Source organism: Equus quagga, chromosome 21 (assembly GCF_021613505.1).
Source record: "Equus quagga isolate Etosha38 chromosome 21, UCLA_HA_Equagga_1.0, whole genome shotgun sequence".
NCBI classification, from domain to species: Eukaryota; Metazoa; Chordata; class Mammalia; order Perissodactyla; family Equidae; genus Equus; species Equus quagga.
Genome location: NC_060287.1, coordinates 30,631,112 through 30,648,022, shown reverse-complemented (window position 1 = coordinate 30,648,022; position 16,911 = coordinate 30,631,112). Strand labels below are relative to the sequence as shown.

The following is a 16,911-nucleotide window of genomic DNA, read 5'->3' as shown; positions in this document are numbered from 1 at the left end:
GTAACTGGCAGAGCAGGTTCCTGATGACACCCCCACTTTACGCCTCCCTGATCACGTCTGATCCAATCCTGTAATTACTGTTCGCCCAACACTCAAGCTTCAGTTCAGGGTCCTGCCTGTGGATGGACATGCCATGACATGGTCTAGTGGGTCCTAGTATAGTAGTGTGTATGTGTGTGTGTGTCTAGAGAATAGGGCACGGTTATTTCAATAATGCAGAAACCTTGTCTTACCTTTTCAGATCCACTGTTGTCACATTAAATATAACGCCCTTCAGCCAGAGTATCATAAAGAGACGCTGAGAAAATGGGCAATTTCCAATACTCTCACCATCGCAACCAGCCTACAAATTGAAAAAGAAATCTTTCTCAGAGCCAGTCTCACAGTTGTATTCCGCAACACATGCACACAAAATCATTATGAATTTCTGTGAATAGTCACGATACTATAAATATCTTTCTGGGGCCATTTCACTCAGCTTCTCTGCCAGGGGGAGGAGGGGGGAGAGGGGAGGGGGCACACACTTACGCTGCACTGAGCATTTTCTTTCTACCTTCCCACCACCTCACCACTTCCTGCCACCTTGGGCCTCCGAGTAGCAGTTTACAGAGGGAAAGAGCAGAGCAGCAAGAGGGAACGCCCTTTGCTACTCAAGGCAAAGAAGAAACACATGTTCTTTCCCTCCCTCCATCTCTTGATCCTCTCCAGAAGCAACACATCTCTCTTTCCAGGAGGATCACATTTAAAAAGAGACTGGCAGACTCTCCCACCGGGACACCATCCCGCATAGTCTCTGCTCCGCTCGTCTACAGAATGATCCCTGGACATTATAAAACTTCTGCGTCCCCTCCTCTGATTCGGCTTGGCAGAGTGATGGGGGACATTTGTACTTAGAGGGCAGATTATTGCACAGTTGGCATCGAGGGTGGAAGGATATGAAACGGTTCCTCTCTGATGACCCAAGGCAGGTCACATACACACATAGCTCAAACATGGGCATGGAAACATACTGAACACACATCCCCCTTCTCATGGGCTCCCGGCAGAGGGGAAAGGCAGATGTTGGGGAAGAGAAGTGACATGCGGGGCTTCGAAACTCCTAGGAAGTTCCGAAACTCTTCTTTCTCTTCCCACCTTTCTCCACTCCCCACATGGCTGACATGGTTGTAGTGTGAACAAAACGCTGCTGGAAAGGCAGAGAGGTGGCTTGGACACACTCCTCGCATCCCAGACTCCAGGCACCACACTCAGCCGGACTTCAATGATCAAAACGCAGCCACACTTAACCCGTGACGTCCATTTCTGCCAATGTCATCAAAAGAAAGTTTAGAGGAAAGCACCATGTCTATGACTCAAATAACAGAAGGACACAAGGCAGAAAGTGAGCTGCCGGTTTGGGAATTGAAGAAAGGAAAAAAGATGCCTCAAGAAAACTGGACAACTTAAGGAGTACTTCAGAGAGTCAGTTCTCTGATAGTAGTGTTCTTAAGTCACTTGGAGAGGCTATTAATAACAGGATGTCCCCACGGATTAAGAGGCTAAGAGACACACAACCCCATTTTAAAAAGACTTGACCGGCCTCTTCACAAAAGGCGAAATCCAAGTGGTCAATAAGCACATGAAAAAGTTCTTAACATCATTAGCCAGCAGGGCAATGCAAATTAAATCACAAACAGATACCACTACACACCTGCCGGAATGGCTAAAATGAAAAGATCTGACAATGTCAAGTGTGGACAAGAATGCAGAGTGGCTGAATTCCCATTCACAGCTGGTCAGAGTGCAAATTGGCAGAACTACTTTGGAAAGCTGTTAGGCAGCTATCTACCAAAGCTGGATCTGCATTTGCCCTGTGACACAGCAGTTCCACTCCCAACAGCAGTGCGCGTTTATGGGCGTAAGAGACACACATACAAATGTTCTTAGCTTCAGTATAATGGCCAAAACCCGGAAACAACCCAGATACCATCAAGAGTAGAATGAACAAGCAAATTGTAGTACATTCATGCGATAGGATGCCACACCACAATGGAAAAGAATTAGCTATTCCTACAAGCAGCAGTGTGGATGAATCTCACACTCACTATCTTGAGAGAAAGAAACCAGACTCAGAGGGACCCTGGATAACTCAATGGCGGAGAAGTTCAAGTGAAGGCAAACTTCCCTGTGTGACGGGCGTCAGAATAGCAGTTGCCCCTGGAAGCTGCCTATTTTCCGGGAAAGATGGGAGGGAGGTAGAAAGGTTCTGTATCTTGATCTGGGTGGTGGCCGCACAGGTATATTCACTGACAGAGTCTTAAGATTTGGGTACTTTATTGCATGTTTTACTTTAATACGGAAGAAAAGAAAGTAAAACTATTAATTCAGAAAAAAAAAAATACTGAGAGTCAGATCCAGTGGGTCTGGCATGGGGCCCAGGAATCTGAATTTCTAACAAGCTCCTCCAAGGGGATAGGATACTGGTGGTCAAGGAGCCATGAAGATGATGGTGGACTTAATATGCTCACACAGCCGCCAATGCACTCAGATAACTGAGTTCCGAGTCCTCTAAGCTCTGGGCGCTTGCTTCACACTCTTCCAGCTCCTCTTCTCTCCCTTCCTGCCCCAGCATCCACCTGCTAGAGGGGAGGGGCTGAGAATTCCCTCGGCTGCAGTCTGTGAAGCTGCTGGGAGCTTGACGGGTGGGGAAGTGGACAATTAGGACCCACGCACCCAAAGGGCCCTGCAATAGCGCCCCCTCAGCCACCTGAGGCCATTCCCCACCTCAGGGTCCCTTCGCCTCAGGGCCATTTTGAAGGCTGCCCATCTCCTCCTCTCTCTATTCTGGAGCAAGAAGTGCAGAGCTGAGTTCTAGAAAACTCCCAGCGGCTTGCTACTTGGGATGCCTGTGAAATCACGGTGCTTTCTTAACTCCTGCAGGTTTGGGCAGAGTCAAGCCAAGGAAAGGGGAGGGGGGAGATGAAAGCACAGGGACACAAAGCCACATATTTCGGCCAGTCCTGACTTGTTCCGCAGCTTTTAAACCTCTTATTTTTATGGCAGTTACACTAAGCACAGTAAAGTCTGAGATAAGTTCTGCAGAGTGGGGCAATTGTTTTCTTTCTCTTTCTCCCTTGTCTCCCTAACCTTGGGAATCCTGTTAGAACTCATTCCGAATGCCACAAATCCCCGCTGAGCCCGGGCGTCCTTCGCTTCGGTCGCTGGGTGTCTCGGTGAAGATCCCCAGCACAAAGGGCCCAGTGTCTGCGGCCGACCGGCCTCTGCAGCCAGCTGCTCGCTGCTGCCACTTCTGGGGAATAATTCTGTTGCCCAGGTCTCTCTCTATCTTGCTCTGTGTCCTTAGCAGACTCAAATTCAAGTTCAAAGTTTTTCCTTGAAATTGTTCTCACGATTTCCTGCACCCAGCCAGCTACTCTTTGGGAGAAATAAAGTGGGTAGGAGCGATACGCTTTTTAAAAAATGACAACTGCCTTTGCCATCCAGCTCGGGCAAAATGTGAACTTTTTAACAGGCTCCTTCCCGGAACTGCAACTGGGACAAAACATGTGGCCGGAGGGTGGGACAATGGTCTGCGTGGCCACGGCACCCAGAGATAGTAGTAAAAGTTGCGATTGTACATTTTCCGCCTTGTGGCCTTAAAATGGAGTTGTTCCAGCCCAGCACGGCTGGTGGACTGTTAGGCATTTTAGGAGAATTAAGTAGCTGCTCCACTGCCAAGGAAACAGGATTTACATATCCAGTGTTGCCTCATCTTAAATTGCTCTAAAAAATTTTTTTCTCTCCTGGTCTGTTGTAAGTGAGGGGGTTACGGGAACATGGTGGGAGTGACGAGGACGCCATGCTGCCTAATCTCATTACTTTAATGTGCTTCAGTGCTAGGATGTGCCAGCAAAAATAAGGCAAAGATATGCCATCTCCATAGCCCACTGTTGAGCAACACCAGGAGAGCAGGTCTTGGTCGCGTTCATCAACCAGAAAAGATGATGGATAAATACATATATATTAGGAGCAAATAAGTGACACCATCGCCGTAATTGGGACGTTTTATCATAAGAAGCTCTATTTTCCAATGCTGCTAGTTCTCTCCAGCTAATTACACTCTGGGCTAAAATTTCTCAGCGGGGCTCTCAGCCTACAGGGGAAATTTCTGTATGTATACATTTCTGATAAAATCAAATTAAGCCATTTGAGAGATCAGAGTGTCTTTTGTTTCCAGTGAAGACCCAGGCACTGGGATAACCCAGCATTGTACGTCTGCCTTTCAAATGTAACTTTTTCGAGCGCCTGTGATGGTAATTCTCAAAAGAAAAACATTAATGCCTCTGACAGGTTCTGAGAAATTCTGTTTGCAGCCGAGACCAGCTGTGGCATTTGAGAACACCAGTAATTCTGCTGAGTCCCGGCCTGTGCCCACCTCCTCCTCCCAGAGGCCCTCCGAGGGGTAAGGGGCCAAATATCGCTACAAAGGTCAGCAGTCCCTCTTCACTGCAGGCCTGATTCAAATTAGAGCTCTCCCACTTACTAAGCATCTTTACCTCCATTCAGACTTGGTGGGGAAAGTTGTTTTGTGTTTTTTTTAATTTCCCTTTCAGTTCTTCTTGCTTCAGGCAAATGACCTCTCCAATGCTGGGCTGGAGCTACATGTAAGGGGCACCACCCACGCCCCACCTTCCACGAAAATGATTCCAGTCCCACCACTGCCTCTGAAGGATCCAATGGGCCCCTGGCATCATAGTCCAGACCTGACAACGGGGTGATAACCCCCTCAAGATATGCTTGGTGGCTCCTGAGCACCCCACCCTCTCCTTCCTGCCAGAGCACGTCGCACACCCACCACCTTGATTTTCCACCTTCTTGGCTCCACCTTCTAGAAAGTTCTATATGGGCCTAAATGGTAAACACATTCTATAAAGTAAGCGCTTTTCCCTACTCTACCCAAATGTAATCAAAAACAATTTTGGGGGTGGCGAGAAGATAAAAGAAGAGGAAATAGATCAGTAATATTCTAATTGTCCCTTTTCTGATAACTGGCTTTCAACCAAGGAGGCCAGATGTGTATCCTGTGTGTGGGGAGCTATTCCAGTCCCTGGAGAAAACCAGGAGGCATCTGGAGGCAAATAGCTAATTTGGTTGGCTCCATCACAGGGAAATGGAGAAAATCAGGGAGTAATGACGGGCCGTTCCATTTCCAATGTTCGGGAGGGACTTTAGGTTGCATAAAAACAGTAGCTGACCAGAGAAGGCAAGAGTCGGAAGGCAGAGTTTGATGTGGGAGGCCATGGGTGGCCACCAGAATTAGTTCTCCTCCAAGAAGAACAATGTGGTCAAAAGGACCAGCCAGGACTCTCTTCTGTTGGCAGCTGGCCCAGCAGAAGGCTGGACACAACACGGCCAGAGAGGAACAGTTAGAGCCAACCAGATGGGAGGCAACGCCTCCCTCCAAGTCCTGCCTACAGATTTCCCTGAATTCTTCCCGCGTCCTTTGCTGAAAGCATGATGGCCTTCACATGCTTTGGGACCTGGCAACCAGACATACACCGCATGGCCAAGCACAAAGATCCTGGCCTTCGAGCTGAACAGTCAGTCCTCCTCGTCCTGCTGTTCTCCCTGGACATGTCCACAGGGGCCAGGGCCCCCTTCCCTTGGCACAGGCAATTTTATTTCATGTACAGTTGACTCTGAGGTTTGATGAACACCTCTCGTGGTATGTGAGGACCTGCGGGTTATCAGCCATCAGCACGTGGCATGTGGAACAGCTGGTCCTGACAGAGCAATGTGGGAGCAGTCACTGCTCACCAGGCTGCCCAGCCTGCACCCACCGTGTCTCTGCATCAGGGCCGGCCATTTGGAGCAGATGGGGCCGTGGAAATTGTCTCAAACCAGGGAAGGGTGGGGGACACTCCTACTGGGCTTCTTCCTGCTCCCGTGTGGAAGCAGGCGAGCGAGCTGGGACCTCTCCAACTCTGAAACAGTGGGTGTCTGGAGTCAGGGACCATCTCCATTCATCGGGGCAGCTCCCACAGGCCCTGGCAGAGTTCCTGGCACAAAATAAACACGTGAAAAATGCCTGGGGGCCTGAGTCCAATTGCTCCAATGCACTTGGTCCACTTCAGAAAGCGCCTCATGGCTCTTTCTTCTCTGGGCCAACGTCCACGAGCTTTTCTCTCTCAGAAGTTCCCAAATTCTCACTACTAAGACATCCTCCATGGAGAGTGACACACGGAAGAGAACGGAAGGTGGACTAGAGAGACAGAGAAAGGGAGAGCGAGACAGGGAGGGCCTGAGTTATGGGCAGGAAAGTCTTCCCCAAGCTTCTTGGTCTAATGGTTTGACTTAAAATGCAATATTTAAATAGATCTGGGACTTCCTGATTTTGAATAATTCTGCAAGTTAAAAAATGTACAATACTTTCCATTTGCCCAATAAGTTGAAATTTCCATTTTGGGGTAGCACCAGGTGTCCCTGAGGAGACATGGGCACCGGTGCAGGCCTGGGAGCCAGGAAGAGAGGATGTGAACTGGGGGCCCACTACTTGCTAATTGTATGGCCTTGGGCAATTTTTGCCCAAGAAACTGAGCCTCCGTTCCCCCATTTGAAAAACTGAGCTAAACATACCTAGGCCTTGCAGGATCTTGGGGTGACACACCTGAGTCTCCTGGGCTCCCAATAAAGGCAGCTATTATTGTCATTATCATTATCATCATCAACATCATCATCGTTACTCTTCCAACCTGAGCGCACCCGAACAGACAATTATGGAATTTAGAGTACTTTTTAACAAGCCTCAATTAGTGTGATTTTCATGCCAAACCGTATAGCCCTTAAAGATCCACTGATTTTTTTTTTCTCAAAAAGTAACGTCTCCTATATCTATTCCAAGTGAAAATTAAGAACCGAAGTCATTTTCTTAATTGCAAAAGCAAACGGATCTTCAGCTGGGAGGCGAAATAGCAGGGCCCTGGCCTGGCTTTGGTGTGTGGGAGTTACACCAACCTCTTGGGGAAAGGTCCCGAGGAGCCAGGAGAGTTGGCGCATCTTGACTGACGGACGGGCAGGGCTGACGAGCCCAGGGGAAGTGCTTTCTGTTTAAGAAATGACAGCCAAGCACTCTGCTTGTACGAGGGGAGAGGCTGATCTCTTTCTGGCTTTTGGAGTTGGCGCAAAGGGAAGCTGAGCAGAGCTGGCTGCCTTCTTCCACCGTCATGTCGGGGAGAGTGAATTCCACAGAAGGAGAGAAGGTGGCAACCACCCCCATCAGGATTTGAAGTACAACATGCCAGGACTGCAGATCCACATGAAGAAAGGTGATTACAAGTCGGGAGAGAAACAGACTAGCCCGTCCCTTCCTTGTTTGGAAGAATGTTTTTGAAGGAATGGTCTCCAAAATCGGCAATTTCTAAGGTGATTTTTCAAAACCGCTAATAGCGAGCCCTCACTGAATGCCTCCTCTGAGTTCAAGGACGGTTCCGAACCATTCACGGACTTTATGGGCCTCGAGCCTCTCACACTCCTGTTATCACTCCTGTTTTACAGATGAGTAAACTGAGGCTCAGAGAGGCCAAGTAAGCTGTCCAAGGACACACACGGGGTCAGATGAATAAAGATCTCTCTTGTTCTCCCCAACTGGATCTAATTAAAGGTTCTCAAGATGGAAACCAGACTGTTTCCCACCTTTACCTGAACATCAGACTGTCCCCCGGCACGGCTTTCCTCCCCTGAAATCTCTGGGGCCTAGATCTCGAGCCTCACACCCACATTCCTGTGGCAGCCTCCCGCTGGGCCTCTCTGCCTAGGAATCCTAGTCCCTCTGATCTTTCCTGTAATCTGGACAAGGCTAACCCTGATAAAATGCCGTTTGCCTTAGATCACTCTGCTGGAACGTTCTTCAAGTGCAAATTCGAGTTACACTGCTCCCAAGCAGTGAGACCACCGGCAAGTACCTAACCGACTAGCACCCTCTTGCCACATTTACAATGTAAGACAATAGTCCCTACTCCTCCGACCTGGGGGGAATTAACGAGATGTTAGTGGAAACACACAGAACAATGCCTGGCACACGGAAACAGTCAGCAGTCTGTCTACCCTCCCTCCCTGCTTAGCCCTACCTCCTCCCTCTTGCTCCCACCTTCTCTCATCTGTCCTTCTTTCCCTCCCTCCTTTCTTCTTTCCCTCCCTCCTTCCTTCCTTCTTTCCCTCCTTCCTTCCTTCTTGCCCTCCACCCCTCCTTCTTTCCTTCCTTCCCTCCTTCCTTATCTCCTTCCTTCTATCCTTCCCTCCGTCTTTCCTTTCCTTTCCACTTTCCAATCTATGCCAGTCCTGCTGGTCACTCTCCTCAAATGCCATCGTCTCTCAGGCCAACAGCTGCGCCCTTCACTGTCCTACGTCAAGCTCCTGAGATCCCTCTTATCCAGGCCACTGCCACCTCCCTCCTGCTTCCGGCCTGTGGGTCAGTTCTCCACTCTATGTCCCTTTCTGTGACTGTCTGGTCAGCATTTCCTTCTCCCGTTTCTGAATTCTGCTTACAATATAATCGGCTCTGCCTGGTTTAGCACCAGATTGTTGACTAATTATTTCCCGTTGGTTCCATTCCTTCAGGGTGGACCATGTCAGCCTTCTGTACAGAAGAGGCGATAAATTGTCCCCTCAAAGTGCCTGCAACATGTTCATTCTCTTCCCACTCTCCCCATGGCATCCATGGCATGGGCCCAGGCCCACGGAAGGTACGCCATAAAAACTCACGTTGTGAGCAAGTAGCCACTGTCCTCAAACATCCCAGGAGACTCCTTATCACACGGAGTTCCTTTAAAGTCGAAGGAACCATGCCTCCTCCCTGAGGGGAACAGCGGCAGGTCCAGCCTCATCTGTCCCCAAACATCCCCCCAGCCTGCCCGTCACGGGGCTCCTTTCTCCATTCCCCCAAAATGACAATCTCTGGGTCACCTGGTTTGCACAGGACTGTCCTGATTTTAAAAATAGAAATCTCACATCCCCTTTGCTAAGTTCCAGGCAAGCTGGGACCGTTGGTCACTCTATCGTCTGTCCAGGTGACAGCCTCATTTTTTTGGGGGGGAGACATTATTAACATCCTCCTAGGTGACCCAGGAACAGGACTTCGCTCCGCACTGCCCAGAGCATCAGCACAGAGTAATGTAAAGCACTGGTCAGGGTAGGGAGCGGGCGCCCTGACCGCCGAGGGGATGGAGCGATGGGCTCCCTGGGAGCAGAGCAGATGGACAGGGGTGAGGCCTGTGGGGGCAGCGGGTGGGAATTTAAGACAAGCCTGGCAAGCTCCCCAAGTTACCCAGAGCCAGCTCACACGGGAACAGCCTTTCCACTCCTGGTGGTCAGGCCACCTTTGGGAAAGAGGAGCAGTTCAAACCAGCGGTCCAGTTCCGGTGGCAAAGCAACCCCAGAAAGGCCCATCTCTGGGTGCAACAGGATCTCTAAAGGTCACGACACAAATCGGTCAGAAACCAGGACCGCCTCACTCTTAAATCCCTAAATCGCTCTCGACAAATGCCACCGTCTCTCTCTGATCCTCCATATTACCCCTTGGACTAAAGAGAAGAGCAAGCATCTGTCCCAGTCGAATAGGACAAGCTTCCAGGTGTCCCCTAGGTCAGCGGCAGCTGCTGAGAAGCCTGGCGCATGGAGCGTCAGCCCCGTCTGCGGGATTCCGCGGTGCAAGGATTGGCATCAATCACCTTGGAATTTAGCTTCCCCCTCTCATTCCAAAAAAAGGACACAGAATTAGATGCATCTTCTCAAAATAATTCACCTGAGGCCTTAGGAAGATCACAGATTCCAGATCTGTCTTTTACAAATGTCAGTAGGAACAAACTGGCTGCATTGTGAAACGATGATGATGATGATAGCAACTAACACCTAGCTTTTACTCTTTACTACTGACTGTTCTAAACACTTTCCTTATATTCACTCAAGTAATCCTGACAGCAACCCTGTTAGACGCAGGTACTATTCCTATCCCCACTTACAGGTGAGAGAACTAAGACACAGAGAGGCAGAGTAACTTGGCCAAGGTCACACAGCAGGATTTGAACTGAGGAGTCGGCTAGAGTCCATCCTCTTCATCCCACTCTGGACACTGGCCTATGTGCAAAGGGAGGGGCTTGGGCTCTAGCAGCTCCTCCTCAGAGTACGGGGTGCCATGTGAGTGCCCCTTTTCAGTAAGGTGTGGAAGCAACTTACAGGAATCCATAATAATAAGAGAAGATGTATGAGAAGCAAGTGGAAAGTGCCAAGGACAAACAGCTGTTTGGACATTTGACAGTCCTGGGGGCAATTTTGGTGACCAAGTGGGCTGGGGCGGGGGGAGCCCTCTGGCCATGTGCTACCTATTCTGTTCCCTCTCTAAGAAACTTTTGCTAGAACTCAAGGTGACAATGAGTTTGGCATTGCATCCCCCATCCTCACATCTGGATGCAAACAGTCCTTCTGCCTGATTAACATTAGAGCCCCCCTACACCCCCATGCAGGGCTGGCATCCGCCTGCAGAAACTGGGGGGTCCTGCAAAGCCATGCAGAGAGCCCCACCTCTTCTTCCAGCAGGGCAGGCTGGGCCGAGGTGCTCCTGGAAAGATCCTGTGGAATCTGCTCTAATCCAGTCCATCGCAGCTCATCCAGCACATTCCACGTCGTGTGGCCAGAGAGTGGGGGTCTGGAATTTTGTTTAAGGCAGGAAAGGCCGAATGCCTGAACAGCTTTCATAAAAGGCCCCAGAGAGCATGGGGCACGAGGCAAGACCATGTCCTGCTGCAGACAAACGGCTTTCCAGAGTTGCTCTTGTCGTTTCAGAGTCTGAGAAGGCATTGGTGAAGGGCCAGGGAGGCACTCCCAGAAACAGCCAGGAAAATAACCACCCACTGACTTTCCAAGTAGGTCTACCCCTTGACCACAACTCATTCTGGCCACGGCCTGGGGTGACAATGACCGAATGGGAAAGAACAAGCTTAAGACTATTTACTGGTGCAGGAGGCTGAATAATGGCCCCGCAAAGAAGTGCGGTCCTCATCCTGGGAATATGAGGAAAGAACCTGAGAATATGGCAAAAGAGGACTTTGGAAATGTGATCAAGGTTATGGATTTGAGATGAGGAGACGTCCTGGATTATCAGGCGGGCCCAGTCTGACTACATGCGTCTCACAAAAGTGAGAACCATCCCAGGAGCGGTCAGGGCAGATCTGACCGGGGAACGGTGGTCAGGGAGATGAACGTCGCTGGCTGTGAAGATGGAGGAAGGCGCCATGAGCCAAGGAATGCAGGCGGCCTCTAGAAGCTAGGAAAGGCAAGGACATGGGTTCTCCCCTACAGCCTCCAGAAGGAATGGAGGCCTGTGGACACCTTAATTTTAGCCCAGGGAGACCTGTGTCGAGCTTCTGACCAATAGAACTGTAAAATAATAAATGTGAGTTGTTGGAAGTCAGCGAGTTTGTGGGAATTTGTTACATGAGCAATGGGAGACTAATACAGCCGATGATCCATATGGGATTTCTGAGCCTTCCCCTGAGATAGTTTAGTGGAACGACCACTCATCAGTCCTGCAGAGGGACAAGCCCTGAAGAGGAGCACTTAGCCTGTTCCTAGAAGCTTCCTATACCCGCTCCGTAGCCGCTCATCTCATTTGCCAGGGGTTTGCGTGACAGCCTCAGCACCAAGCAGGGTATGTAAGTCACATCTGAAGAAGCTCTGTACCGAAGCCACCAACAGTCATGCCAAGCCCACAACTCCTCCATGTGGATTTGTGAACTACAACGACCTTTTTGACCTGAGTTGTGGGGAGCCCTGCTGGTTCCTCCAAGTCACCTCTGGGGCCCCAGCCTCCGGTGGAGGAGCCCCCAACATCGCTTTCTACTTGGACTTAAGGGTTATATTTTCCCCCCAATTTTTTAAGACTGATTTGAGGATCCATCTGGCCAAAAATCTAACAGGGCACCGTCACAGATCATCACCTCAAGAGGAGGAAGGGTTCACCCACAACATTTTGCCCTTTTTAATCTTGGTTCCTGACTGTGGCTTTAAAACCCGCCTTCTCGAAAGGCCCTTTTGCATCAAGCCATGGAACAACTTCAAGAGGCTGTTGGCGCCCCCTAGTGGTCTTGAGATGCACATTCAAACTCATGTTCATTTTCACCGTGTCCATCTCTAGTTAACGTTCAGGTGGAAAATGTCACAGGTTAATTTTTAGTCCCCTTAGGGGGCCAAACCTTCCCGATTTGCTGGGACTCGGGTTTCCTGCTACCTAACATTTTCCATTTTAAAACCGGGAAAATTTTGGAAAGACTAGGGCGTGTTGGTCTCTCTACCCCTGACTCCCCTCTTAGATTCTATGGGAAAACCACCCAAAAAAGCACTGTCCCTCTGTCTTAGGTGCTGTGATGACTGGGTCACAATTGGGCCCTGAACAGTATGCCTTTAAAAATGCATCTGAATTTGAGATCAGCAGCCGAATTGTGCATGCTTTGCTCTCGTTGGGAAAATAACAACTGAAGATTTGTAAATTATTTCTCGACTTTCATTGAAAAAGAATGGGGAGAGGTGGGAGGAAGCGTGGTGGGTGGGAGAGTAGGGTCACCCCATAAGGTGGGCACAGTGCACCATGAAACAGAATTCTCATGATCTCTAGGAGTGTTCAAATTCAACTTTCTCAATTTGCTAAGAATTTGCTGGCCCTTCCACAAAATTCTTTAGAAATAACGTAGCTTCCTGAAGAAACAAAAAAACAGGTAGCTGGTTTCTCTTTATTTTTCCTTGCAGTGTTTACAAACTTTAAGTAGGCTAAGGACCTGGAACTATCTATTTACAAAGAAAGTCTAATGCCTCAGAGATACTCAGGTCGGTTTCCGTGACCAACTTAGGAAAGTCCTGCAGGTCAGGATGGGGGATGAGAGGCTGGGATTCTGTACGACTCTTTGTTCAGACTGACACTAGTCAGATAATTAGAAATACCTTAAGGGTTATTGAGGGAATTCTTTTGAGATAGGATTTAGGACCACTGTGGATTTCTTAAAGTTTTCCTTTTAATACTGAAAGGTGGTAGAAACCAGAGGCTTTGTGGTTAACTTTTCAGGTGAAAAGCAGGAATTACCTGTGTGATATGATTTGTGAGATCTGGAAGAATCCACCTGTCTAAAAATGTCTACGCCAGCCTCTCTTGAAAGCCTGAATCTCAGAGAATTGTCTAGAAAAAAGCCACAGTCTGTTAAGGCAAGGGGTGGTGGTTACTCTTGTCTAGGAGACTGCACCAGTGTAAGTTGACACTGCCTGTCCATTTCCTCATATACAACATGAAAGGGTCCATTTTGGGGACTCTTTCTACACTTTACTACGGGTGTTTAAGGAAGTGGCAAAGCCAGATGAACACTCTTGTCTTATTAAATTTCATTTTGTAAGAGTATGCTTGTCAGATCTCTTTCCAAAAGGTTCAAGGTGCTTTTGAGAAGCTATATTAATTACCGCTGATGGTCACTATAGCTATGAAAGAGATTCAAATTCTAAAACGAAATCACGTGGTATACTGAAAAACAGCACCCTAGGGTACTAAGTAGATGTGGTTTTCTAAATTAAAGTTCATAATAGATCCTATGGATGACATGTTCATTGAAAATTTTTGCTTGATTTTAAAGGACAAATAGAACAGAGCTATTTCTAGTCCATTAGGTAATCCATTTCTCCTGCTGTTGTCTTGCTTAATAGAATAATGGAATTATCCCCGAATGGCTTTTGCAACTTCCAACAAGAATAACAAACAAATGAACAGCTCCCAGCACAACAAAACTCGTAAAGGAGAGAAGCAGCAACTGCATAACTCACAATGGGACCGCACCCAGGTCAGCCGTGTAGAGGGAGGGTATTTTTTCATTTAAATGCAAATTGGGTATCCTTTGCCCTGTATCTTCATGTTTAAAAAACCTAAGCTACATCCGCTTGCTAATTTCCCAGGCTGTTCCCTTTTCTCCCAGCCACTGAGAGCCGAAGCTGAGCTTGCATTACTACACTGAAACCTGAGGTTTCACAAGCATTGGACTCAAACCAGCCTGTCATTTTGCACTGGTGAAAGGAGACAAAAGACTCAATCAGGAATACACAAAATAGTATTATATATCAAAGAGGCAAAGTTGGCTTTAAGCTTCAAAAGCAAGAAATTTGGAGTCGGAATAAAAAAAGAAATGTGGCGTTGAGGAAAATCACAAAATTTTCTAGAACTATGCTCAAGAGTATAACGACCCCAGTTTTAACAATCAGGTTTCCTTTTGCATTTCCTTGTAGTCCCATATCCTTGCAAGGCCAGAGGTTCCTAGGTCATGGATAATCAATGTGCTGAACTTGCAAGGTCCTTATCAGCGAGCAGAGACATGCAGTACCACCCTGCAGATGTGAGCAATTTAAACGGAGAGATTCAAGAGACTTCAGTCGTTACAGGATTATCTGGAAGCTTCGCCTTCCCACATTTCCCACTGTTAGTTACAGGACTATATTCTATGGCCTGGTGTGACCCACGCAACAGGGAAGGCCTGTGGCCTAAGGCCAAGGGGATCAGCTCTCTCCAAACTAGGAGAAGCACCAAAGTGGCTGGCCAAGGTCAAGGTTAACGCCAAGGCTTTGTCATAAGGAAGTCTTTTCTGTGCCACATGCATTTTTGGCAAATATCGTAACTCCCTCCCCACCCTCACCCCTGGGAAAAGAGAAGGAGGGGGGCCTATCCTGTTTCAGGATTCCCTAACCCCGACCCATTAGTTAAAGAAGACGGTGAGCCCGAGCTCAGCTTCACATAGACGCCCACAAACCAGCTGAGGAGCAAACCATTCTGAGGCTCCGGTTTTCAAAAGGGGCAGTTATACTAAGTGGCCGGGAAACCAGTGTCCCTCATTTGTTGCAAATCATACTGTAACGGTGGCAATCCGGTGTCAGGGCGATGAATCGCTTCATCTGCCTCATGGAGACTCTGGACCCACCAACACCACAGGAGGAGAACCTGGGGTTTTCTAAAGATGCTCGTTTATTATCCTAAATCCAACCTAGGCAGGTCCAGTTCCTTAAGAATTGCCGTATTTCACGTTTATGTTAACGGGCAAAGGAAGGCTTGGAAAGCTGGAACGCAGAGATGAGGCAGCAAAATGTTAGTTTTTGAAGAGAATAACTTGAAAATGTTTTACACCAGGGAGCCTGTAGGTCATTAAATAGGAAAAGACAAGTGCTCTCTATTTCAGGAAGAAAATGGAATGTGTAGACAATCTGGCTGGGATCTGGGGGGACGCCACCAATCCCCAGAGGATCTCCAGGCCGTGTTCTTCCCTCACCCATCACAAGCTGTGAGCGAGACCAGAGAAGCCCCCAACCCCAGCCTCACCCCCAGGAGATCTGCACTTTGTTTGGGAGCATATGAGGATCTGGATGCCCCTCCTGGAACCCCCGACAAGCTCCCGTGATCCCTCTATAGGAAATAGACTGGGGAAATAATGGGACAGTCTTTCATAGGAATAAGGAAGTAGAAACTTGTCTCGCCTCAAGACTGGAGAGCTAGAATGAGGATGGCTCATCAACGGAGACGTGAGCACTTGTCGGGACGGTATGAGGGAGAGAAGGACATCATGTCACGCCGTGTTGAAGGCGAATCAAAAATGATAAAGCATTCAGGGAAACATCGGAGCCAGCAAATGGAGTTGTCTGAAAGTTTTTGCCAAACCTCAGAAAGTGAACCCAAAAGAAAAATCTCCAGGAGCCGCAGTCCCCAGAGAAGTCCCCGGATAGCAGCGTGGCACGACGTCATGGGCGTGTTCATGTTCCAGTCTATGCTGGGGGGATAGCGCCCCGGGAATTTTGCCAAGCAATACTAAGGGACACCAACGTCAACCCAGTCCCAGACAGTTCTCAGAAAAAGGAAGAAGAACTTCAAATCCCTTGACACAACAAACGAGAAGCATGCTAGAGCCCCTTCCACATAAGAAAGGGGACCCGAAATCAGAATTGGTAGAAAATGATCATAGAAAATAATATTCAGAATGGATGGCGTGATGCAGGGCATGTGCTTTGGAACTTAAACACCTTGGAAGCAGTCTCTGGTTTTGTTTCACACCCACCTCCCAATCCCCGAAGGGAAATATCACTCTTCAGCCAAGTCCCCAACACTTAACTTGGGCTTCTCTGCAACAAGCTCCTTGCCTCACACCTGTGGGGTCATGTGTTGAGTGTTAACAAGTTCTTCCTCAGAGTGGGTCTGACCACGACCCCTGGAGGAGTGAGAAACCAAGAGGAGCTGGCGAGCCCAGAAATCCGGACCCTTCTTGTGGCTCTCCCCTCTCCCACATGGAAGAAACAAGGGGGACGGGGGCTTCGGAGATGGGGGTGCAGGCAAACGCTCCCTCGGGCAGGGGAAGGGTGACACAGTGGCCCTTTGCTCTCCCTCTGACCCGCGGGGGAGCTGTCCCACTCCACACTGAAGCCAACTTTATAAAAGTGCTTTGAGTTCATGGAAAGAAAGTCCCTACTGGAATAAAAGCCAACGCCTTATTTTCATGCCTCTGTGGGGCTCTCGTTCACTTATGGCTGAAATAAAGTCATCCGCACAAATACGAAAATGAGAGCGTTCAGGGGATTTAAAGGAAGACGACTTGCTGGGTCTTAGGTATTTCTGACCCTAAGGGGGCTACATGCCTCAGCTCGTCTAGCCCACTCTCGGGCACCAGCTAAACCAGACTTGTTCTGATTCCCTGGACCCCGTCTGCATCCAAATCCATATCATCCACGTGACCGGGATCACAGAGACCCTCTAACGACACCAGAAGAAGGAGCTGAGGGCAGCTTGGTGGGCACTGTCTCATCTGTGAGTCTACTTGATAAACGTCTACTTGACAAAATAAGACAAGAGAGTGAAAAGAGCATAAAACATCGGGC

The 16,911-nt window shown here is 48.7% G+C and overlaps 1 protein-coding gene across 1 annotated transcript in view; it reads right to left on the bottom strand.

Annotated features, from left to right (window-relative positions):
* Nucleotides 1-16,911, bottom strand: part of CLIC6 (chloride intracellular channel 6) — a 40,590-nt gene that overhangs the window by 9,464 nt on the left and 14,215 nt on the right. The window contains exon 2 of the mRNA XM_046648161.1: nt 234-343. Coding sequence (XP_046504117.1) covers nt 234-343 — 110 coding nt within the window. The remainder of the gene's footprint in view (nt 1-233; nt 344-16,911) is intronic.